Source organism: Heterodontus francisci, chromosome 30, assembly GCF_036365525.1.
Source record: "Heterodontus francisci isolate sHetFra1 chromosome 30, sHetFra1.hap1, whole genome shotgun sequence".
Taxonomy (NCBI): Eukaryota; Metazoa; Chordata; class Chondrichthyes; order Heterodontiformes; family Heterodontidae; genus Heterodontus; species Heterodontus francisci.
In genome coordinates this window covers 13,420,336-13,447,026 of record NC_090400.1, presented here as the reverse complement: position 1 = coordinate 13,447,026, position 26,691 = coordinate 13,420,336, and the positions used below count along the sequence as shown (strand labels likewise).

Genomic DNA, 26,691 nt, shown 5'->3' with positions numbered 1-26,691 from the left:
GTGTTGGTGGACCAGGAGTCAATGCTAGTCAGTGAGCCAAGGAATGGTGAGTGAGCAGGACTCATCAGGGAAGTTAGCGTCAGTAGCTTTGCAGAGCATGCCTTTATTAACATTAGGGTTTTTTTTTTAAATTAACAGCAAAGCAAATAGTAGCACTTAAGCCTCGATTTCCACACCCTAGTCACTATCCAGCCCTTGCTTCCTTCCTAGAATTGCAAATACAGAACTCAATTCCACCACAGAAGAGAGGATATTTCAAAAGACAAATGAATTTAAAACAGTCTGAATTGAGGAAACAGCTACTGTTTCTGAATTGGGTTTACCAGTCACATAAGAATCTACTACGCTGTGATAATTATCAGCGCACATTGTATGCCCAAGTAAACAAGGCGATATGGTCTCTTCAATTACCTTAGAATAGCAAACATCATTACTCGGTAGGTAATTGTACAAAGTCAAGGCTGCTCTCAGTTTATTAACTGAGTGGATTAACTTTTAATTCAGAGCCATAAAACCTTTATTAAACAAATCTAGTTACTACGTTACAGGCAGAAAAGCTCATAACACCTAGCAGTTTAAACAGCAGCATCTGACGAGCTAATATTTATTCTACAAGTGATACAAATTTACAATAAAGGGTTGATTTCTGCACATGGATAACTTTTCTAATGCTATTAATCCTCCCTTGAATCGGATTGCCTCTCGGCTTCATGCCCTTTCAGAAACTGACAAGATGCAGTAGCTCATTGGAATGTATGGAAATTAATTGGCACATTCAACAAGCCTGGACTTGTAACTTGTAGAATCTTTGTACAAACACACTGCACTCTCCACATGTCAAACCTCACCGGTGTGCAGGAAACATTCCAGAGCAAAGTCTGTGTTCAGAGATTACTTAAAATGTGTGGATGATAATGGCATGGTACAAATCTGAAACAGGTGGTTTTGCATTTTGAAGAGGCTGAAGGTGAGAGGCAATTATAAGTGGATTGAAGGGTTAGATCATCATGTTAGTTGCTGCCAGCAATTATGCTCTTACTCCTGTATTTAAATTTAGATGGGGAACAGCACCATCACTTTCACTGCTGTCGAATGAATCATTGTACACTTAGAAACACACAACCGTTCCAAACAACTTACATTAAAAAATTACTTCAGTCCATCTTTAAAATTTATTATCGTACAAGATGGTCATAACTGTGACAAATATGGTATTCTCACAACATGGTTTCTGAGAGCTTTTCAAGGTGAGCAAGAGTCTGGCAAGAGAGTTCCAAAGAGTTGAAGGCTTTGCAACAGGTAAACTGCTGGGGTGAACGGTACACAAAGCCAGAATTGCAGGACATGAGCGGGAACACAAAGCTGAAGAAAGCTGCAAAAGTAGGGTAGGGCAAGACCATGAAAGAACTTTTAGATGAGGATTTTAAATTCAGTTAGGGGACAGGAAACAAATGGGAATGGGGTGAAGAGTGCACAGACCTTCATGCAGGACAGGATACCAGACAGCAGGGTTTTGTACAAATTAGATTTTCTGGGAGGGTGGAAGTTGGGAAGCTGGCAAGGAGGATACTGGAGAAGTCACAGTATGGATAAGGGCTTCGGCAATAGTGGGACGAAGGCAGGGCAGTGGCAGAAAATACTGCAGTGGTGGAAGTAAGCAGTTTTGGCACTGGACTGCATATGGCTGAGTTGAACAGGAGAGGGGCCATTGGTGTTTTATCTAACCCAAGTGAGGATCCAGGGAGAGGAATGGAGTCAATGCAAGGATGCAAAGATTTTGGTAGTGGCTGAAAGCAATGGATTTGATCTTCCTGAGATTCAACTGTAATAAATTCTGACTCAGCTAATTTAAATGTCAGTCGAGCAGTTATGGTCACGAGATTGAGGAAAAAGACGACCTGGGCATCATCAGCATACATTTGAATGCAGTTTCTGTGTCTACAAATAATATCATCACACAGTGGTATACAGTTGAGGAGGATGATGGCTCTTTGGGGAACTCCAGTGGTGACTGCATGTGAACTGAAGAAAAATCCATCGTTGGACTTGCAGTGGCTGCATTGGGTAAGATGATGGGGAACCATGCAAGCACTGCAACATTGAGCTAGGCCACAGAGCAGCACAATTGGAAGAGGATGGCTTAAGCCACTATAACAAACACTGCAGAAGTCAAGATGATCAAGGAGGGATGAAGTGGCATTGACACATTCACTAAGGTAACTGGAGAGACTACCCACATTTAACAAAGGTAACTGAGTACTTATGGTGTAGCCAACATTTATAAATAACCTGCAGTGTGGACCTAACACTGACACATTTGGTTGAATGTGCTGAAATTTGATTCTAAATAAATTTACTTTTATATGAAAAATTCAACTATGTTTTCCCTTTCCATTTCAGGACATCTCTCCCAGTTTTAAACAGTAGTAGTGTGCTTTCTTGTTGCTTTGGAGCTGACCAGTCAAGGAATGAGCACTGACCTGGGCAATGTTAGCCTGAGAGGCCAGACGGATCATGATGTCCAGTTTCTCCAGTTTCACATAGATTGGGTCATTGTATTTCACAAAGAACACCTTTATCTCCTGCTTCAGAATTTCAGGCCTGAAAATCAACACACATGATGCTTTGTTAGAAAATTACGCTTTTTAGTCATCCCATGTTTTCTCTAACACTGTCTCCTTACTGTCCTCACTAATCAGCGAGTTTCCCCACTTTATATGGACAATGATTTTTCCCATTAACATTAAGAAACTTGAGGAAAAAACCTCTGCTGTGTCCTTATTATCCTCACTGATTAGTTTGGTTTATTGTAACCTTGCACATTATCACTCTCTAAAAATAGATCTGTTGATCACAATTCCCCAAATGATGATTTCCCAATCTTGAGCCAGCTACCCTTTGGGTGAGAAGCTGAAGGAAATGAGGATGAACCACCAGGGAACTTTCTATGCACCTCCTGGATGCATGTTCCAGGAAGGCGGTGGCAATGTTTTAAAAATTCTTTCTTGGGATGCAAGTGTTGCTGGAAAGGCCAGCATTTATTACCCATCCCTAACTGCCTTTCAGAAGGTGGTGTTGAACTGCCTTCTTGGACCACTGCCGTTTATGTGCAGTAGTTACACCCAGAGTGTTCAGGAGGGAGAGGATTTTGACCGAGCAGCAGTGAAGGAACAGTGATATAGTTCCAAGTCGAGGGTGAGAGACTTGGAGGGGAACGTGTAGGTGGTGTGGTGTTCCTAAGCGCCAGATGTCCTTGTCTTTCAAGGTGTTAGAGGTTATGGGTTTGGAAGGTGCTGTCGAAGGAGCCTTGGTGAGCTGCTGCAGTGCATCTTGTAAATGGTACATACTGCTGTCACTGTGCACTGGTGGTGGAAAGAGTGAATGTCGAAGGTGGTGAATGGGGTGTTGAGCTCTTTGAGTGTCGTTGGAACTGCATTCATCCAGCTAAGTGGAAAGTATTCCATCACACTTCTGATTTGTGCCTTGTAGATGGTGGATGGCTTTGGGGAGTCAGGAGGTGGGTTACTCATCACAGAATTCCTAGCCTCTGACCTGCTAGTATAGCCACAGTATTTATGTTGGCTGGTCCTGTTATGTTTCTGATCAATGATAACACCCAGGATGTTGACACATGTTGAAACCTGTTTGATGTCAGCCATGGCTCATCTCCAAGTCAGAAGGTTATGATCGAATCCCACCCTGGGGACCTGAGCGTAGCATATCAGCTGACATTCTGGTACACTTCTTGATAGGGTTCTACACTGTCAGAGGTGCTCTCTTTCAAATAAAACATAAAAGCGAGGCCCTGTCTTCTTAGGTGGATATGAGAGATCCCCAGCACTATTTCAAACAGGAGCAGGGGAGTTCTCCCCGGTGTCCAATAGTACAAATTGCAAAACAAATAAAGTGAGAAAAGCTCTACTTGAACACTTCAAACTCCTAATGAGGCACAGAGTGGGTGTGGAGATCCAGAAGTATGGGAAGGGGAGAATCCTTGGTTCTGGCACTGCTGGAAGGCAATGGTGGCATCTGTTGGGATCAGGAAACACGGGGACGATGGAGATTTACTGGCTAGCAGGAATCTAGAAATGGTGTTACAAACATATAATCATGCAATCACCAGATACATACACACCCTAGACTCACCTCTTCTGTACAATAAGGTTGATATTTCTCAAAGCCACGTACTGGACCTCTGGCTCCCCAGACAGCAAGGTGACGAGAGGAGGAGCCAGCTTTTTCAGAATGGTGTTGTAATATTCAGAATCCTTAGGAAGGAGCTCAATAAATTTCATCAGCACTTTGACAGCCGAGAGGACAACCGCAGAGTTAGCATGGGAAAGTCGTGGGGTCACACGCTCACAGATACTATGGAAGAAAAAGAAAAAGCATAGTTAACCTTAAGAAAAATCTTACCTCTGATATCTGCAGCTTGAAGCTAATCCACAATATCCAATTTAGACTGGCATGGGAATCAATTTGGAACTAACCAAGCCTGAAAGAAACACACTATTGGCAAAGTACAGAGTCTAATCAGCTGGCACCATGTTTTCCAGGCTCTGTCAGTTCTGAATTGACTCCTAGACTAATCTGAAGTTCCAACCCTCCCCCTCCATTAAAACGAACAGTCTCAGGCATACAAGCAGCTCCTCTCAGTCAGTAATGTCAGTGGAGCGGCCGAGAGGGAAGGAGACCCAAAATGGCTGCTCTCCATTGGTAAAAGATGTTTGTTCGTACGTATTTCCTCCTGTAGACTTTCCTTCCCTGTTAACTGTGGATGAAGCTTCATTATTATGACCAACTCTCAAGGAGAGATTTTGATCACATTACAGACGGGACGCATGCTCCATTATTACAATGCGGAACTCAGCATCAGAGCCCAAGAGCAATCTCAGAGGCTCACTTCAGATCACAATTCAAGACTAACTTAAAGCACTTATGTGCCAACCTACACTTTACATCTCAAAACAAATCACTTGAAGAATTCAGCACAAGCATTTAACCTATTCACACTTACGACAAAATGATAAATGAAAGACAGAGAGTGAAAAACTAATACACTATTAGGTAGAGAAACAAAAACGTTATTAATCCCTGTATAAATCAACCATCACTTATATCAATATGGGAGAAGTTTGTGCCAATTTATGGAAACCACTCAGTACACATCACTGAGCAGGAACAACCATCTCTGTATACATCAAGTCTAAACAAATGCTGAAGTAATGAAGTAGGAATGGGGTTACAATGACAGTCACTCAGTGATGTGCGACTGTGGTGATGAGTTGCAAACAATGGACCATCTGCTCCACTGCCAATCCTGTAAGGCGACTGACCTTGTCAAATATAATGATACCAAGGGAAGTGTAGCCTTGGGGCATGAAAAAGTGTGAAGATATAATGACAAAGTCTACACAGATTGTAAGTCATGATCTTCATAATTTTGATTAATGGCTTCACTCAGTGCAGTTATGAACTGTCCTTGTAAAAAGCTTAGTTTTTGTTTAAGACCCCTTCTCCCCACCCCTACCCAACCATCCCTTTGCCACAGGCCGGTAACGGAGACTGATTCGCGGTTTCTACTGGACTTTCACAAGCCAATGTTTCAGGTGTCAGCTCACCTCTGTGCCTCGCGCTCATCCTTGGGGTTGTAGTTTGACAGGCAGTCAAGTATAAAGATCTGACCCCACTCAGTGCATTCGTTGAGAGCGGTGATGAGTTTATTAATATTCTGAGGATTGAGGTCGAGCAGGTTACTATTGGGATGGGATTCACTAATCTCAGACAGAGCTGCCACAGCATTTGCAACAACCTGCAGGGAGAGATATCAGAAGAGAAATTTATATTCATGGTGAAAATATAAAATTTAAATAAAAACATAGGCCTCTGAATTAAATTACCTCTGTAATAATGATCAGATCAAATCAGTGACAGTGTAAAATGGCAAAGTACTGCCGCGTCCTGTATCGCTACAGAAGTATAGATGGCATGTTATAACAGACCAGTAATCAGGCAGTGTCTACATTTCCATCTACTGTACAGCATCAGACCCCATTGTACCAAAACTTACAGTCCCATCTTCAAGGAGGGCTTTGGCCACAGTTCCAGGTGAAGATGGGCAATGTTCTTGGATCCAGTAAAGTAATTTCAATATTAAAAATGTGTCAGCCATGGCTCAGTTGGTAGCACTCTTGCCTCACAGGGGTTTGTAGATTAAAGTTCCACTCCACAGACTTGAGCACATAATCTAGGCTCATACTCCAGTGTAGTGCTGAGGGAATGCTGCACTGTCAGAGGTGCCATCTTTTAGTTGAGACCCTAAACCGAAACCTCCTCAGGTGGGCATAAATGACCCCAATGATACGATTCCGAAGAGGAGAAGGATGTTCTTACTGGTTTCCTGGAGAATACTTACCCCTCAACCGACATTGATAAAACATTAACAGACATACGAATTAGGAGGAGTAGGCCACTCGGCCCCTCAAGCCTGCTGTGCCATTCATGAAGTTCATGGCTGAACTGATTACTCCACATTCTCGCCTATCCCCAATAACCTTTCACCCCCTTATCAAGAATCTATCCACCTCATTGCTGTTTGTGGGATCTTACTGTGCACAAACAGGCTTTTCCTTAAATTCCAGTGCTAACTACACCTCAAAAACAGTTCATTGGCTCTAAAGTAATGAGGTTGTGAAAACCACTATATAAATGAAAATTCTTTTCTTTAAAATATTTATTTCAAACTCAGTTTGTAAAAGATATGCAAACACATGGAAGTTTCGCACTCTCTCACCCAGAACGTCTTCCCCTTTCTGATTCTCTCCCCTACCCAACGCCATTCCCAACCCAGGGGCTTGCAGTGGACCTGTGCTCAGTTCTCTTACAGTCTACTTTCCTCTCCCTCTGAGCAACATCTTCCCATATGGGCTGAATGAATGGTTCTTCCTCCCTTCCATCCCTCTCTTTGTGCAATCCTGTCCCCTCCAATAGAAAGAAAATAGCTTGCTATCCACAACCCAGGCAGGGGGAGTATACCATGAGACATGCATCCCTCTCTTCGTCCTCTCCCACATACTACATCAAAGGAAGGACACTCTTGCCTTGCAAGAGAACACATTTCTCCCACAAAAACACAACACTCACTGCCGCCCCCCCCTCCCCCAACCCTCAATGGCCTGGGTTAAAGCTGCTCTACAAGCATCAATTCCATTAAAGATGAACCTCCCTATCTATACAAGCATCTGAAGGGGCAGACAGGCCAATGTTCAACATCTCATCCAAAAAAGATGCCACCTCTGACAGTGCAGCACTCCCAAACTACTGCACTGGAGGCTCCACCTGGATTGTATGTTCAAGTATCTGGAGTGAGTCTTGGAGTGACAACCTTCCGACTGTGAGGAGAGAGTGCTACCCACTGAGCCACAGCTGAAACCTTGCATTCACAACCAATAAAATGAAAGGAAATGTGCATTGCTGTGATTTCCATTACTTGGTTTAAAATTGGGCGCTTTTAAAAAGAAAATCAGATTCAGGTAATCATTCTGTTGCAGCCCATTGGCTGAAACAATTCACAGTAGGATTCCGTTTCTTACAAAATCAAGCACAATTCTGTCCATCGCGTTTCCTCTAAATAATGAGCCATGTATGCACCAGACAACTCTCTCAATCACTGGGATCATAAACAAACCATCCAACATTCAGTGTATGTCTGTCGCCCTTCATTTCGAACAGGAAGACAACTGCAGTCCTCGGATAGCTGATTTCCAGGCATAGTCGATTCCTGTTCAGTTAACAATCGACTTTTTTCAACATCAGGGGCACTCTTGTTGGCACAAAATGCATTCTTGCCAGCCTACTACTGCACAACATTTTAGTTATAATGGAATATAATCCCGTCATATTAACATTTATAATTGTCCCATTTCTGAAATATAGGAAGTCATGCAGAATGCAACTATACTTGGCTATGATATGTAAATATGTAAAGTAGTAGTCATAGGTGTAAACAGCTGAAATATTGCCTGGAAGGGAAACTATGCACCAAATTGAAAATAAATTAGACATTTTCAAAAATCTATTCCATTTAAAAAAACTAGGAACCAACATGACTGTATTAGACAACCCTCAGTGCCCTGATGCGATATTCCGACAGTTGCTCAGAGCTCTCTCCAATGCATCATGTCACCACCCAGTGGAACAGTAATTTACAAAGCATGCCATCACCATCTACTGGCAGCAAGCAACTATGGTTATAACATTTTTTTTAAACTTCAAATCTCATTTAAAAGGACTACACAAAGCCTGCACTGTGGAAGTAGTCATCTGTCTTTCCCCATTAGTTTCTTATTTCACGGTTGCAACTTGCCCTGAATTTTAAATTGGACCTATGGATTATTCATTCCCAATTTTTAGTTATTTTGCATTTAGAAAAATAAACTTGTGCCAATGTAAATGTCAGGCGCAAATGTCAGGCTTCTACTTTTGGAAGGATTTATTAGAGTCTGAAGGTGTGACTATGGAGCAGAGTGAATGCTGAGTTGGTCATTGATTTTGAGGCAGGTTACTATTAAATTCAGCAGTGGTATCTGATGCCCTTAATGAATAAGTAAAACCGGTTTTCACTAATCAGACTGCTGATGTTAGAGTCAATCTGCACAAACTTGGCAAAACTTAAACATCTCCCCAATATTAAAAAAAACACTTAAAACATGCATCTTAATATAGATAGGTTACAGTGATGTATAGTGACATTTAATGAAATAGTGTGCTGCACTATGTCACAAGAGTGGAACCTTGACATTAAACTATACGTTTGTAAATGTATTAATCTTTCTAAAATAAGTTTCTTTTAAAAAAGCTTTCACTTTTACTAATATCGTGATGAGCGCTGTGAGCAGTCACGAAGCACTTGCATAAGTAAATGTGCCAGCAGCAGGATAATGGGGTTGAACCCTTTAAATATACTGTATCACTGAACCAGTGATCCTACTCCAAAAGCAATAACCACAGAGAAAATTCTAAATGATGCGTTTATTCCAGCCACTCATTCTGTGACACCTTGTATTGTACTGAGGAGAACACTAGCCAAGTAATGGTCCATTTCAACTGTACCTCTTTCTTTTACACAAACATTCAAGGCCCAATCCAAGTATGAGGAATTTTCATGCCCCTCTAAAACACACACAAAATATATCCTGGCAAAGTTAATGTAGCTCAGTGCTAGTACAAACTAGCTGAAGACTGAAACTCCATTTGGTTGATTTAAGTACAAATCGGTTAACAAAAAATTTCATAGAATCATGGAATAGTACAGCACAGGAGGCCATTTGCTCCATTGTGCCTGTACCAGCTCTTTGAAAGAGCTATCTAATTAGCCCCACTACACTGTCCTTTTCCCAATCTCACTGCAAATGTTTCTCTTCACGTATTTATCCAATTCCCTTTTGAAAGTTATTACTAAACATCTTGCACAACACTTTGAGGCAGCGCATTTCAAATCATCACAACTCGTTACATTAAAAAAATTCTCATCTCACCGCTGGCTCTTTTGCTAATTTCCTATAATCTGTGACATCTGACTACTGCCCTGTTACTGGAAACAGTTTCTCCTTATTTATTCAATCAAAACCTTCCATGATTTGAAACTCAATGGAAATGCATACATAGAATTTAAAACCCAGAAACAGGCCAATCAGCCCAAAGGGTCCATGTTGCATGAGCCTCCTCCCACCCCTCTTCATCTAACCCCCATCAGCATATCCCTCTATTCCTTTCTCCCTAATTTGCTTATTTAGCTTCCTCTTAAATGCATCTATGCTATTTGCCTCAACTACTACACATGGCTGAGAGTTCCCCATTCTAAACACTCAGGTTAAGGAATTTTCTCCTGAATTCCCTACTAGATTTATTGGTGACTGTTATATTTATGGCACTAGTTTTGGACTCTGCCATAAGTGGAAACATCTTCTTACCCTATGAAACTCTGTCATAATTTTAAATTAAATCTACCAATTCACCTCGAGCCTTCCCTAGAGAAAAGATCCCCAGCTTGTTCAGTCTTTCCTTGTAGGTAGAACCTGTCAGTCTATCATCTCCAGTGCCCCATATCTTTTTTATAATACGGAGACCAGAACTGTGCACAGTATTCCAAGAGTGGTCTAGCCAATAATAATAATCTGGAAGAAGTGAACATAGGCCAAAATAATCACTACTTTCAATGTACAATAAACAGTTTTTAAACTCATGCCTGATGGGGAATCAAGAAAAATGGGGAAAGGAAATTTGGTGTGTGCTTAAATTGTTTCCCCATCTACACACTCTATGAATGATGAGAAACAACATCCAACCCAAACTTGCTACTAATGCAGAGTTCAGAGCTGTTCATAAGAAATAGCAGAAGTAGACCATTTGGCCCCTCAAGCCTGCTCTGCCATTCAGTAAGATAATGGCTGATCTAATTTTGTCCTTAATTCCACTTTCCTGCCTGCCACCCGCCCCCCCTCCCCCAAACCATAATCCTCAACTCCCTTGTCGATCTAAAATCTGTCTAATTTAGCCTTGACTATATTCAAGGACCCACCCTTCACTGCTCTCTTAGTTAGAGAATGCCAAAGATAAACAACTTTGAGAAAATAAACTCTGCCTCATCTGACTTAAACGGGAGACCACTTATATTTTGAAAACTGTGCCCCCTAGTTCTAGGTTCCCCCACTAGGGAAAACATCCTCCCTCAGCATCTACCCTGCCAAACCCCCTCAGAATCTTACTTGTTTCAATAAGATCAACCCTCATTCTGCTAAACTCCAATGAATATAGGCCCAACCTGCTCGACCTTTCCTCATAAGACATCCCAGGAATTAACCTAGTGAACCTTCTCTGAACTGCCTCCAATTCCTCCATAACTAAGGAGACCAAAACTGTACACAGTATTCTAGCTGCGGTCTCACTAATGCCCTGTACAGTTGTAGCAAGACTTCCCTATATTTATACTCCATCCCCCTTGCAATAAAAGGCCAAAATTCCATTTGACCTTCCTAATTACTTGCTCTACATGCATACTAACTTTTTGGGATTGATGTATGAGGACACCCAGATCCCTCTGTACTGCAGCATTCTGCAGTCTCTCTCCATTTCAATAATATTCTGCTTTTCTATTCTTCCTGCTAAAGTGGACAACCTCACATTTCCCTACATTATACTCCATCTGCCAAATTTTTGTCCACTCACTGCAGACTATGTCCTCCTCACAACTTGCTTTCCAACCTATCTTTGTATCGTCAGCAAATCTAGCTACAATACATTCGGTCCCTTCACCCAAGTCATTAATATAGATTGTAAATAGTTGAGGACCCAGCACTGATCCCTGTGGCACCTCACGAGTTAGTTTGCTAACCTGAAATTGGCATATTTAGCCCGATTCTCTCTTTCCTGTTAGCTAGCCAATCCTCTATCCATGCTAATATATTACCCCGTGAGCTCTTATCTTGTGCAGTAACATGTTATGTGCCACCTTATTGAATGCCTTTTGCAAATTCAAATACACATCGACTGGTTCCCCTTTATTCAGCCTGTTTGGTACATCCTCAAAGAACCGCGAACAAATTTGTCAGATGCAATTTCCCCTTCACAAAACCACCAAGACTTTGCTTGATTGTATCATGATTTTCTAAATGTCCTGTTACTACTTCCAGCATTTCTCAATGACAGATGTTACGCTAACAGGCCTATAGTTTCCTGCTTTTTGTCTCCCCACCCACCCTCCCCACCTTTCTTATATAGGGGCTGTTACTTTGCAGTTTTCCAACCTGCTTAGACCTTTCCAGAATCTAGGCTATTTTGCAAGATTACAACCAATGCATCCACTACCTCTGCAACCATATATTTTAAGACCCTAGGATGCAGGCCATCAGGTCCAGGGGACGTCAGCCATTAGTTTTGCTGGTACTTTTTCCTTCGTGATAGTGAAGTTTCTCCCTCTCTTTTGCCCCTTCTTAATCTAGCAACTCAAAACTGGCATCTACCCTGCAATGTGGAAAATTGCCCAGGTGTGTCCTGTTCACAAAAAGCAGGACAAATCCAACCCAGCCAATTATCAACCTAACAGTCTACTCTTGATCATCAGCAAATTGATGGAAGGGGTCGGCACTTGCTCAGTAATAACCTGCTCACTGACACTCAGTTTGGGTTCTGCCAGGATGACTCAGCTCCTGATCTCATTACAGCGTTGGTCCAAACATAGACAAAAGAGCTGAACTCCAGAGGTGAGGCAAGAGTGACTGACCAAGTGTGGCATCATGGAACCTAAGCAAAAACTGAACTGGACCAGCCACATAAATGCTGCGGCTGCAAGAGTAACTCACCTCCCACCTCCCTAATGCCTGTCCATCTACGAGGCATAAGTCAGGAGTGTGATGGAATACTCTCTACTTGCCTGGATAGGTGCAGCTCCATCAACACTCGAAGCCCGACACCATCCAGGACAAAGCAGCCTGCTTAAGTGGCACCTCATCCACAGCCTTCAACATTCACTCACTTCACCACCGACACACAGTGGCAGCAGTGTGCACCATCTGCAAGATGCACTGCAGCATCTCACCAAGGCTCCTTCAACTGCACCTTTCAAACCCACGACCTCTACCACCTAGATGGACAAGGGCAGAAGATGCATGGGAACACCACCACCTGCAAGTTCCCCTCCAAACCACACACCATCCTGACTTGGAACTATATCACCGTTCCTTCACTGTCGCTGGGTCAAAATCCTGGAACTCCTTTCCCAACAGCACTGTTGGTGTACCTACACCCCAAGAACTGCAGCAGTTCAAGCAGCAGCTCACCACTACTTTTGCAAGGCCAAATAGAGATGCCGAATAAATGCTGGCCTGACCACATCACACGAACGAACAAAAAAAAAGGCTAATTTCCAATTGTATCTACCGCAAATGACAGATTCATTCTTTCCCAGTCCAATGCAAGTTTCGAGAAACAAGATGTGTAATTGCACATTTCAAAGGGACAGAATAAAACTTTCATTGATAATTTAGTTAAATCACAGTCACAGCACTGCTCGCTTAAAGACTATACATTTTGTTGTATTGCATGTTCATCACTGCCCTCCTGGTAGTTAAGGATCAGCCCCCACATGAGTTTTCCATGGATTTAATAAGATAGTCAAAGTGCTACAACCGAGGCGGGAGCAGTGCACTGTTTTTATAGTTCCAATTCTCCACAGGTCACAACATACACTTAAATTTTCTCCCAGTTCCTGAATCAGTCAATCATAGACTCCATTTTTACTGCAGAATAAAACACACCAACCGGGTTTCTTTAATAAACAAAATTATCAGTTTATTATAAAACAAGTCTTAACCAGTAACGAAGCAAAGCATAAACACAGATCGAAATATAAAAGCTCCCTTTTTACCTTAGCCCCACTCACACTCACACATACACCAGTTAAGGGAAAAAATAGAGATTTACTCTTCAGAGCTCTATTCCAAAAAAAGAATCCGTTGGCCGAAGACTTGTTAATTCTTTAAGAGTAAAGAGAAGATATGAAACAATGTCAGATGTCCTTTTTTGGTTTGGGGTCCCATATACATGTAGATGGCTGTCACTGGGATTTTCCTGGAAGAGTTCTCGTCAGGCAATGTTGAAGATCAGTTTGGGCAGGCTTTCCAGGGAAAATGTAGCAACAGGGGTTTCAGGCAGTTTCTTACACTTGCTTCTCAGCTTCGAGAGATGGAAAATTGGCGGGCTTTTTCAAAGAGCTGGAACAGACAGAGTTGGGTGTTGATCTCTTGGCAGGTTTTCTCCAACTGTCTTTTGTAACACTGTTCACACCCCCAGCTCACTGTCCAAAGTGAAACCAAAAACAATGACACAAGAATGAAGCCTCCTGACCCCCATAAATCTTGACCTGTCACTTCTTTGTAAACATCTTTCCCCAAGTTTAAAAAAACCCTACTGAGTAATTATTTGAAGACAGGTGCCTTCCAGTAAGGTCTTGCTTTTGGCACTCCTTGATGCTTCCAGTAACTGCTTACAAGCTCAGTCCAAAAGACCTTCTGATGACCTCTTTTTAAAAACAAAGTTCCAGCCTCTATGGGATCTTTTTTCAGTTTTAACACAAATACTCATAATTTAACAAAAAAATGGAAGCACTCGTAACAAAAGCTCTAACGCTATGTCTTGCACTAAAAGCTATTTGTTCCTCTTCCCACACAGCATTTTACTTTCATTAAGGTCTCTACATTTCCATTCCAATCTCATCCCAACATGTCAGGACTGGGATACAGATTGAAAGTAAATCAACCACTCACAAAGTCCTAACCTTAAAATCAAGCATGGCCACATCTAACTCAGTGCATTAAGGCCATTAGACACTTACTGGCATAAATGCAACTTTTCTTTTAATCTATCAAAGTATTGGCAAGAGAGATGGTAGAGGTAATGGATGAGGTGAAAATTGATAGGCTGGATATACAGGAAAGGCTAGCTATGCTTAGAGTGGATAAGTCACCTGGTCCAGATGGCTTCATCACAGGCTACTAAAGAAAGTGGAAGTGGAGATAGCAGAAGGGCTTGCCATAATCTTCCAATCTTCCCTAGATACAGGGGATGTGTCAGAGGATTGGAGAATGGCAAATGTGACACCCTTATTCAAGAAAGGGTGTAAGGGCATTCCTGAATTACATACAGGCCAGTCAGGTTAACATCTATGGTGGGTAAGGTTTGAGAAACAATAATCAGCGAAAAAAATTGACATTTAGAGAGGTTGAGTGAATTAAGGAGAGCCAGCATGGATTTGTACAAGGCAGATCGTGCTTGACTAATCTAATTGATTTTTTTGATGAAGTAACTGAGAAGGTTGGTGAAGGGAAAGCAATGCTTGTTGTCTATATGGATTATTAAAAAGCCTTTGACAAAGTATCACATAAAAGGCTGGTTACCAAAATTGAGGCTCATGGAATAAGAGGGTCAGTGTCAGCTTGAATAAAATATTGGCTTAAGGACAGAAAACAGCAAGTCGTGGTAAATGGTTGATTTCAGACTGCAGGATGGTAAACAGTGGTGTTCCCCAAGGGTCAGTGCGAGCACTACTGCTTTTTTGATGTACATAAATGACTTGAACATTGAAATATAGAGCAAAATCTACCAATGATATCAAACTTGGAAGTGTGGCAGACAGAGGATCATACCAATCGACTGCAACAGGGCACATACAGGTGAGCAAAATAGGAAAGCAAGTGGAAGATGGAATTTAATACAGCGAAATGTGAGGTGATGCATTATGGCAAAGGGAATAAGGAGAGGCAATATAGACAAATGGCACAGTTCTAAAGAGTGTTACAGGGACAAAGGGACCTGGGAGTTCACACACATAGATCTTTAAAGTGGCAGGATATATTGAGAGAGTAGTTAGCGAAGCATGTGGGATCATGGACAGAGGCATTGAGCACAAAAGCAGGGAGGTTATGTTGAACCTTCACAAAGCTCTAGTTAGGCCACAACTGGAGTATTGCATCCAGTTCTAGTCACCACACTTTAGGAAGGATGTGAGGGTCCTTGACAGGGTGCAGAGGAAATTTACCAGAATGGTCCCAGGGATATGAGAGTTTACCTACAAGGTTAGGTTGGAGAAGCTGGGGTTATTCTTCCAGGAACAAAGGAGATTAAGGGGAGACTTGATAGATGTGTACAAGATTTGGACAGGTTTCGATCAGGTAGACAAAAAGCTATTTCCATTAGCTGAGGGTACAAAGACTAGGGACACATAAGATTTTGGGCAAGAGATGCAGGCAGGTGTGAGGAAGAACTTTTTGTTACGCAGTGAGTGGTAATGACCTAGAACTCGCTGCCTACGAGGGTGGTGGAAGCGGAAACAATTAATGATTTCAAAAGGAAATTGGGTACTGAGAGAAATAAACTTACAGGGCTACGGGGATACAGCAAGGTAATGGGACTGATTGGATTCCTCGGCAGAGAGCTGGCATGGACTCGATGGGATGAATGGCCTCCTTCTGTGCCGTTATGGCTATGACTCAGTAGATTTTCTCTCGACTTATGCACAGGCAGTCAAGAGTGAGTGCAGTATTCAGGTCCAGCAGGTACAGGGACAACTGGACCAAGGTGGGGGAGGAGGTGAGTGACAGGGCTACATGATGGATATATATGAAGTAGAGGCACAGAGACACGATAGAGATAGGTATAGATAAGACACACACACACACGGAGGAGTCACATCCAACTTAGTGATCCTCCATAAACTGAATGGTTGACAAAATGAGCTAATATTGGCTGGAACGTATGAAGTTCCCCAGGTCCCTTTGTCCCTGTAATCATCTGGAATCACTTCCATCTCAAGTACAATGTACGTACACAACTCCTATAATTCCTAGATCACAGAACTGCAAGAGGCAGGAGAGCCTTAAGCTGGAGCAGATTTTATTTCAAGATTCTCATAAAATTAATGTATACTCTTAATCTGGCTAAGTATTAATAAAATGCCCCAGGCCCAGGGATTGCAGCTGCTTTTTCTCAGGGCGCACAGCATTCTAGCGCAATTGTTTTAGCTTGCTTTTCAGAATTGATCTGCAGAAAGCATCAGTTCCAACTGACCAAGCAGAGCGGAAGTGGAAGTCTCTGCTGCAGCAAGCACTGCATGCTCCCTCAACATCTTTTCAGAACTTTACTGTGTGGCTTCATGTAAACAAATGTTCAATCCTTGGGAAGTTTACAGTACATCGCTTAAATACTGGATGGGCAGTGAATTCCAGTTGTGATTCAGTGCTTGCTCCTGGATTGCATGCTGTACCTGCCTTTGCAAATGCACATTCCTTTCAGCCTTCTGCTACTAAACAAATGCATGTGACTTTTATCAAGCTCTTCTCTAAATTTTGCCCTTCCTGCAGATTTCCTCTCCCAGTGCTCTGCCCCATTCTTCCTCCAGACTGTATAGTTAGTGCACCCTGAATGCAGTAAAGAGGATGCAACTCAACGAAGAATCTTATTAGCTGTTTTTCGTTCCTGTCCAATGAAACCACTCTTTCCATACAATACAAAGAATAAGTCCAGGGAAACCTGTATAAACACACACTCCAAAAAAATATGGACATCTGCAAAAACAGTACTGGAAACCTAAATAACTTGCATGGTAAAATATTCAAGAGGCACTCAGAAATCACTTGCAAATTACAAACTACGTGCAGTCTTCAATGCACCAAGCCCTAACAAGGGGACATAAAGTTAAGGGCGAGGCACTAGTGGGTATTGTGAAAGAAACAGCATTTGTGGAATGGAGATTTCTTGAACCAATGTAACCTGGCAGAGAAACCACTATCTCTGGGTTAAGTGGTTCTACGGCTCTACCTCAGGGATAAAGCAGTTTCTCTGCCACTATGGACGTGGGTAAAGATTCCACATTCTACTTTGTTTTTTAAACAGTACATACTATGATCAACCAGTCCAAGGTGTCCGTGGTTTACAGGTTTCATACCATATAAAACTACTTAAGTGGAGAAATACTAAAGTCAATCGTCCTTGGAGCTGCGCACAGGGAATAAAGACTAAGTCTCGTCTTCAAATGATGTAATGGTAAAGGGGAGTGATATTTGGATCATTGCAGAAGCAATTCACTCCCCATTTTGAAGTCATACACTCTGTCCTTATTTTACATGCTGTTTTAAAAATTATTACTCAAACAGCAAAATTTACAGCAATTGGGGAAGCAGGAAAGTAAAGTTGGACCACAGGAGATTCTCAGCCATACAGGCCAAGGAGCTACTGGACACTAAATGGAGGTGATGATGCAGTGCGCCATGATTGGCGAGTTTACATGGACTTTTTCCATTAGAACATGGACAGGGGTGTTTATAATGTGTGGTTCACAACAGCAAGTTGTTACGACCGAAGCGGGAGTAATGCACTGTCAATTCAGTCCCATTACTCCACTGGTCACAGCATATTAAAGTTTCCCACCTACAGGAATTAGCCAATTAAACACTTTATTAACCCCCCCCCCCCCCAGAATAAAACACAACAAACCAGTTACCCTTAAACAAATTAACTATTTATTAACAAACTAAAACAATACTGAGATAAATCTATGTCTGAAAAGACTTTATAACTTCTTATTCTTCGTAACCCTCACACACACACACACACACACACATTCAAAAACCAACAGTTAATTGTTTCTAAAATCATGTTTTAAATTAGAGCTGTTTCTTAGGAATAAAACAACTGGGTTGTAAGTCTTGGTGGGTTACGTTCCCGATTCAGTGAGGTGTCCCAGAGTCGAATAGTCAGATGTCACTCAAGTCTCCAAGCGAGTTTGATGAACAATCTGTAATGGACAGGCATTCACGATACTTCGGCTGCAGCAGGAGTCACATAGATCTTTCAACGAGTATACCAGGAGGTCTATTTAGATTTTTAATTAGCAGTCCATCAGTAGAAACTTTATTGCGTTTGCAGAACTCCCAGAAACACAATAGACAACAGAAAGTCACTCCTGAGGCAGAGATTTCTTTGAGATGGGAGTAAAAAGGAATTTGCTACCTCCAATAATGCAAATATTCCTTTCCAAGGGTCTTTTCCTCTTTAGGCAAAACACAGCCTGTAGGCCAATGTAGATTTTCTGCAGAGACGCTGGTCTGCCGGTTCATACCGGTTCTAGCCAATCTTTACACATAGTCAAACTGATACAATACAGCATGTGACACCTCTCTCCTGCTGTTGCTTAGGAAGCAGGCTTGCAGCTCACACACTATTCCCAGAGGATATAAAAACTGATCTCAGTCTTAAAGGCACACGGACCCCCGTTAGTTTTTAAACGGAGTGAAAAATAAACACTTCCATGACAAAGTAAGCTTTTAGAGGCAGAAAGTGTATGAAGATAGAAGTACTAACCTTCAGCCAGGAACTTTGCAAATTGGAAAGCGATCAATTTCAAGTTGTAAGTCAAAAAATTCAGCCAGCAGAGGTAACAAAGCATCTAGACTGGAGTGTGACAAACTATTTCAAATGCATTTTCATTTGTACATCTCACTTTTTCATTAGGTCTGCAACATGGAAAAGAATTCTATTGCTCTGCTGAATGCATCAGGCCGAGATAAATTTGCATCAGGAAGTATGCAATAACTAAGTTTTTATACATATATTAAGTAGCTATATATTTTATAGTAAATAGAAAGGCCTTAGTGCACGTCTATCACACACTAGATATCACACTTTATTACAGATATAACATAATCCAAAATAAACAAGGCTTTAACATAGTAAAACATACCAAGGAGCTTGGGCCTATAACCATACAAGCAATTTACTAAACTCTAATTCACTTCATCAATTTACAAGCAGCTTTGGCCACTGGCTGCAGAGACAGGCAAGCTTAGCAGCCAAGCCCCACAACCATGCTCCTGACAGCGTATGAGATAAGCTGCAAGAGATCAGCTAATGCACAAAAGAGGTTGTCATGTTTCCTCTATGTGTTGTGTCGACCCAGCCTGAAAAACACACTGACGCCTCTTTTCTGCACTCCCCTCCATTACAGGTACAGCTTCCAACATCTACCAACTGCAATCAATTTTCTTTTCCACTTCTGCAACTTTTCAATATTCTAATTTTAAACACACACTCTCCAGCTGCCCAGTCACAGATTTCATTTACCCCTGCTGCAGACATCCTTCGTTCCCCCTCATCAGGAGAATGGGTAAATAAGTGGAAACATTGAAAATAGGAGGAGTAGACCATTCAGCCCTTCGGGCCTGCTCCGCCATTCAAAAAAGATCATGGCTAATCATCTAATTCAGTAAAATAAAAGCAAAATACTGCAGATGCTGGAAATCTGAAACAAAAACAAGAAATGCTGGATTCACTCAGCAGGTCTGGCAGCATCTGTGGAAAGAGAAGCAGAGCCAACGCCCCGGGTCACTGACCCGGGGCGTTGGCTCTGCTTCTCTTTCCACAGATGCTGCCAGACCTGCTGAGTGAATCCAGCATTTCTTGTTTTTGCATCTAATTCAGTACCCTGTTCCCGCTTTCTCCCCATATCCCTTCATCCCTTTAGCATTAAGAAATATATCTATCCCCTTCTTGAATATATTTAATGACTTGGCCTCCACTTCCTTCTGCGGTAGAGAATTCCACAGGTTCACCACCCTCTGAGTGAAGAAATTTCTCATCTCAATTCTAAATGGCATACCCCATATCCTGAGACTGTGACCCCTGGTTCTGGACTCCCCAGCCATCAGGAACATCCTCCCTGCATCTAGCCTGTCTAGTCCTGTTAGAATTTTATAGGTTTCTATGAGATCCCCTCTCATTCTTCTAAACTCTAGTGAATATAGGCCTAGTCCACCCAATCTCTCCTCATACGTCAATCCTGCCATCCCAGGAATCAGCCTCGTAAATCTTCTTTGCATTCCCTCCATGGCAAGAACATCCTTCCTCAGATAAGGAGACCAAAACTGCACACAATACTCCAGATATGGTCTCACAAAGGCCTTGTGTAACGGCAGTAAGCTATCCTTGCTGTACTGAGAGGGGCTTGTGAAGATGGCCAGTGCTGACTACACAGCACTCTGTGAAATACAAACATACGAATTAGGAGCAGGAATAGGCCATTCGGCCCCGTGAGCCTGCTCTGCCATTTGAGAAGATCATGGCTGATCTGATTGTGGTCTCAACTCTACTTTCCTGTTACCCCCATAACATTTAACACCCTTGTCAATCAAGAATCTATCTAGCTCAACATTAAAAATATTCAATGAGCCAGCCTCCAATGCTCTCTGTGGAAGGGAATTCCACAGACTAATGACCCTCTGACAGAAACAATTTCTCCTCATCTCCGTCTTAAATGGGAGACCCCTTATTTTTAAACTGTGTCCCCCGGTTCTTGACTCTGCCATGAGGGGAAACATCCTGTCAGCATTCACCCTGTCAAGTCCCCTCAGAATCTTATATGTTTCAATAAGATTGTTGTGTTGTTGTAGTAGTTGTAGCGTAGCTAGTGTTATTGATAAAGTCTCAGAGTCTAGATAAGGTCATCTAATAACTATTATTTACAAATCTTTATTTACATTCTCAAGCCTCACTAGCTTGCATCCTTTGTGCTGCTACTCTTCTTCTCAAGCCCATTACCATGTGACTGTTACATCACCTCTACAGTGTGAGAGGTTGCTCTCACTGTCTCCAGCATTAACCCTTACATGTCCTTATACTACAAAGATCACCTCTCATTCTTCTAAACTCCAATGGATACAGGCCCAACCTTTCCTCATAAGATAACCCCTTCATCCCAGGAATCAGTCAAGTGAACCTTCTCTGAACTGCTTCTAAAGCAATTATATCCTTTCTTAAATAAGGAGACCAAAACTGTACACAGTACTCCATATGCGGTCTCACTAAGGCCCTGTACAGCTGTAGCAACACATGCCTGCTTTTATACTCCTTGCAATTCCCCTTGCAATAAATGGCAATATTCCATTTGCCTTTCCAATCACTTGCTATACCTGCATACTAACTTTGAGATTCATGTACCAGAACATCCAGATCCTCTGTACCAGAGTTCTGCTCTCTCCTTTTAATTCTATTCTTCCTGCCAAAGTAGACAAGTACACATTTTTCCATATTATACTCCATCTGTCATATTTTTGCCCACTCATTTAACCTATCTATATCCCTTTGCAGACTCCTGATATCCTCTTCACAACTTACTCTCTGACGTATCATTGTGTCATCGGCAAATTTAGCAACCATACATTCTGTCCCTTCATCCAAGTCATTGATATAGATCAGAAATAGTTGAGGCCCCATCACTGATCCCTGTGGCATGCCACTGGTTACAGTTTTCCAATCTGAAAATGACCCATTTATCCTGACTCTGCTTCCTGTTAGTTAACCAATCATCTATCTATGCTAATATGTAACCCCCCCTTCACCATGAGCTCTTATTGTGTGTAATAACCTTTGACGTGGCACCTTTGGAAATCCAAGTATGCCACATTTGCGGGTTCCCCTTTATCCACTTTGCTTGCTTTTTTTTTATTCATTCATGGGATGTGGGCGTCACTGGCTATGCCAGCATTTATTGCCCATCCCTAACTGCACTTGAGAAGGTGGTGGTGAGCTGCCTTCTTGAACCGCTGCAGTCCATGTGAAGTAGGTACACCCACAGTGCTGTTAGGAAGGGAGTTCCAGGATTTTGATCCAGCGACAGTGAAGGAACGTCGATATAGTTCCAAGTCAGGATGGTGTGTGACTTGGAGGGGAACTTGCAGGTGGTGGTGTTCCCATGCATCTGCTGCTCTTGTCCTTTGAGGTGGTAGAGGTCACAGGTTTGGAAGGTGCTGTCTAAGCAGCCTTGGTGCGTTGCTGCAGTGCATCTTGTATATGATGCACACTGCTGTCACTGTGCGTCAGCGGTGGTGGGAGTGAATGTTTGTGGATGGGGTGCCAATCAAGCAGGCTGCTTTGTCCTGGATGGTGTCGAGCTTCTTGAGGTTTGTTGGAGCTGCACCCATCCAGGCAAGTGGAGAATATTCCATCACACTCCTGACTTGTGCCTTGTAGATGGTGGACAGGCTTTGGGGAGTCAGGAGGTGAGTTACTCGCCGCAGGATTCCTAGCCTTTACCTGCTCTTGTAGCCACGGTATTTATATGGCTACTCCAGTTCAGTTTCTGGTCAATGGTAGCGGGGGATTCAGCAATGGTAATGCCATTGAATGTCAAGGGGAGATGGTTAGATTCCTCACAGAACTCGAATAACTAGTCAAACACAATTTTCCTTTCACAAAACTATGTTGACTCTGCCCGATCACATTAAGATTTTGTAAGTGCCCTGCTATAACCTCAATAATAGATTCCAGCATTTTCCCTATGACAGATATCAGGCTAATTGGCCTGTAGTTGGAAAGGAGTTACATTTGCTATTTTCCAATCTGATGGGACCTTTCCAGAATCTAGGGAATTTGGGAAAATTACAACCAATACATCTACCATCTCAGCAGGCACTTCTTTTAAGACCCTAGGATACAGGCCATCAGGTCCTGGTGTCTTGTCCCTTTATTTCTAACAGTTTTCTCAGTACCCTTTCCCTGGTGATTGTAATTGTTTTAAGTTTCTCCCTCTCTTTCACTTCTTGATTTACAAGTATTTCTGAGATGCTATTTGTGTCTTCTACAGTGAAGACAGGCACAAAAATATCTGTACAATGCTTCTGCCATTTCCTTATTTCCCATTATGAATTCCAAGACACACTCTCTAGAGGACCAACACTCACTTTAGTTACTCTTTTCCTTTTTAAATACTTGTAGAAACTCTATTTTTATATTTCTAGCTAGATTTTTCTTATACTCTAATTTCTCCCTCATTTTTTTAAGTCAATCTTTTCTGGTTTTTAAATTCTGTCCAATCTGACGACCTACCACTAATCTTCACAGTATTGTACGCCTTTTCTTTCTATTGATACTATCTTTAACTTCCTTAGTTAGCCACGGATGGTGCATCCTTCTCAATGTCTTTTTTCCTCAGTGGAATGTATCTTTGCTGAGAGTTATGAAATATCTCCTTAAATGTCTGCCACTACATCGCTATTATCATACCCTTTAACCTAACTTCCCAGTTCACTTTAGCCAGCTGTCTACCCTTGTAATTTCCTTTAATTAAGTTTAAAACACTGGACTTAGACTCTCATTTCTCACCCTCAAAGTGAGTGTGAAATTCAATCATGTAATGATCACTGCTACCCCGAGGCTCCTTTACTATGAGGTCATTAATTAATCCTGTCTCATTGCACATTAACAGGTCTACAATAGCCTGCTGTTTAGTTGACTCTAGAACTTATTGCTCTAAGAAATTGTCCCAAACACACACTCAGAACTCATCTTCCAGGCTACCTTTGCCAATCTGATTCATCCAATTTATACGCAAGTTAAAATCACCCATGGTTATTGCGTTACCTTTCTTCTAAGCCCCCATTATTTCTTCCTGCATACACTGTCCTACAGTGTAGCAACTGTTAGGCGGCCTATAAACTACTCACTATTGTACCCCACCATTTTTTCCTAGCTTCCTGTCCTTCCAAAATGTCAAGTATCCTTGAATGTTTAGGTCCCAGCCTTGTTCACCTTGTAGCCATGGCTATCAGGTCATACTTATTTATTTCTATTGTAGTCTTAATTTCAACTTGTAATCAAAAACAATTCATTTTGACATCCATTCTTGTTGCCAGAGAATGAAGTAAAACTATCATTGCTTTTTAAATAAGGGTTAATTTGTGAGGAAATGGTGCCATCCAGTGGTGCCCTGGAAATTTTACTTTCTAATCAAAATATCTTAGTTTGATGAATGACTGACATTTAAAATAATTCCTAAAAAGTGCAATTACTTGTATTTTGGTCACCCCTGCCTTCAGAATGAGCCTAAGTTTATTTCTTGAATTAATTCGCAATTAACTTAGAATTTGCAGACTGTACCAAATATTTCTTAAGCTCAGTATCAACGTTAACTATTGCAAGCAAGTTCTCCCTGCTTACAAACTAATACACACCATATCTGGTAGCGTACTATTGAACATAACACTCTTACTGTAATTTGTTCACTGGAATCAACACAAGCCCTCTTGTACTTAGTCTTTGGATAGCACAATAAGAATCATTCTATGAAACCCCGTGATTATGACCCAGATTTTGTGGTTGTAATGACAGCGAAACTGTCAGCGTTCACTGTCATTATGACTGCGAAACTGACAGCAACTTCTGGTATCTGCACATGAGCAGTTAAAACACAGAAATCCAGAAATTGCTGGTGATTCTGTTCCTCACAGCATACATTGTTGAGGTCCTCGTAGATGGAAATCTTTAGAAATTATGTGATTTGATGTGAACTTCCACTTTTTTTTACACTATTAATCTCACTGTAAAAACCTTTGAAAAAGTTACGCCTTGTTGAATGAGGTGTAAGTTCTTAATTAAAAAACCTCTATGATCCTGTAAAACTAAATTTATATTTGTAGAATGCCAAATTACTCCATTATGACAAATAAAAAAATCCATATATTTTTTAAATAATTCAGTAAAGTTTATGGTATTTCAACTTCTACATTAATCCCATGTGTATGTCCTAAATCTTTATTTTGCTCTCTGTAAAATGACTGAAAAGTTAAGGATAATCATGCTCTTTACTTCCTGATTTGTTGTCTGAGAATTCTTCAATGTGATTGGCTGCTTAACCTGCTTGATGGCACCTCTATTACGGGACACTGGCGATCCCCTTGAGCCGACACCTGAATTAAATTAATGTCAGAAAAGGTGAAATCCACACCACAGAGATCGCTAGATCTTTGTGGGTAGCTTTCTTCGAGATCAGCAGCGACAGCCATCGTTTTGCCAGTGACTGCAAAATCTAGGCCTATCTCTACAATCCACATTTTGCGAAAAAAAAGTATCATACACTCAACACTGACAAAAACAACAGCTTATATTTATAGAACACCTTTGTTGTGGACAAACATTCGAATGCAATTCAGAGCTGTAAACAGACAAAAATGAACGCCAAGCCAAAGGAGAAGATACTGGGAGGTGCGATCAAAGACTTGGTCACAGATATTTAAAGGAGGGTTTTAAAGGAGAAGTGTAATCTGGAGAGATTTCAGCTTTAGGGAAGAAATTGAATATACACCTAGGTATGCAATGAGTCTTATAAAATATGCAATTGAATGCAATTTCTTGAGAATCCAACATCCAATAAAAGATCAGTGTTGCAGGTATTACTAGATTACAGCAATAAAACTTGCTCACAATAAGACCTTAAGAAAAAGGAGGAACAAAGTGAGACTTGTCCAACAGAACTGGCATTCAAACTCGAAACGTAAAATATTCAAAGGAACCCGTGTGTACACGCCATAAACCTGTCTGCATATCCCAGGAACCTGCCCGGGTTCATTAGTCAGTCAGAAAGATTCCAGCGCAAGATTTTCTTTCATAACTAAACGAACACCAGACTCACCACCCACATCCCTGACCATTTAACCTGAAGTACCACACACAGGGTCAATAGATATTCAAGGAGACAAAACTAAAACCACACATGAAACGTGAACAGTACAGCCTCAATTACTGGCCCCCTCACCCACAACATTGTTGTATAATGAAAATTGATAGATTGTCAAGTTTCCAAATTCCTGCTCTGAACTTCGAATGAACTGGGATTTGCCTCTTTCCCTGCTATATTCTCCAGCAGCTCACATTCCCACGGGTTCAGCCACCGAGATCAGCTGGCACTGGAACAGGTGATCTGCCAGTTCACAGCACTGCCACACAGCTGCCCACATAGGACCCAAGGAGGCAGGTAAAAACACTCGCCAATGCCAATCCCCAGACAAAACAACTGATGTGGGCTATAAAAGTAGTATGGCACACTTCCAGCAACTCAAACAGCAGCCTCTGTGTTGCTGGTCCAGTGCAGCCATCAACTTTAAAATCAATACTGAATCTGCCTGATTGAAGATCCCAGTTGCATACACAAGGCAACAGGCAGCTGCACAGATTTTATTTTATTTTATTTAGAGATACAGCACTGAAACAGGCCCTTCGGCCCACGGAGTCTGTGCCGACCAACAACCACCCATTTATACTAACCCTGCAGTAATCCCATAACCCCTACCACCTACCTACACTAGGGGCAAT

The 26,691-nt window shown here is 41.7% G+C and overlaps 1 protein-coding gene across 1 annotated transcript in view; it reads right to left on the bottom strand.

Annotated features, from left to right (window-relative positions):
- Positions 1 to 26,691, bottom strand: part of ap2b1 (adaptor related protein complex 2 subunit beta 1) — a 266,519-nt gene that overhangs the window by 220,423 nt on the left and 19,405 nt on the right. Inside the window, exons 6-8 of the mRNA XM_068009879.1 lie at positions 5,622 to 5,812; positions 4,147 to 4,368; positions 2,481 to 2,601 (exon numbers count right to left, since the gene is read on the bottom strand). Coding sequence (XP_067865980.1) covers positions 2,481 to 2,601; positions 4,147 to 4,368; positions 5,622 to 5,812 — 534 coding nt within the window. The remainder of the gene's footprint in view (positions 1 to 2,480; positions 2,602 to 4,146; positions 4,369 to 5,621; positions 5,813 to 26,691) is intronic.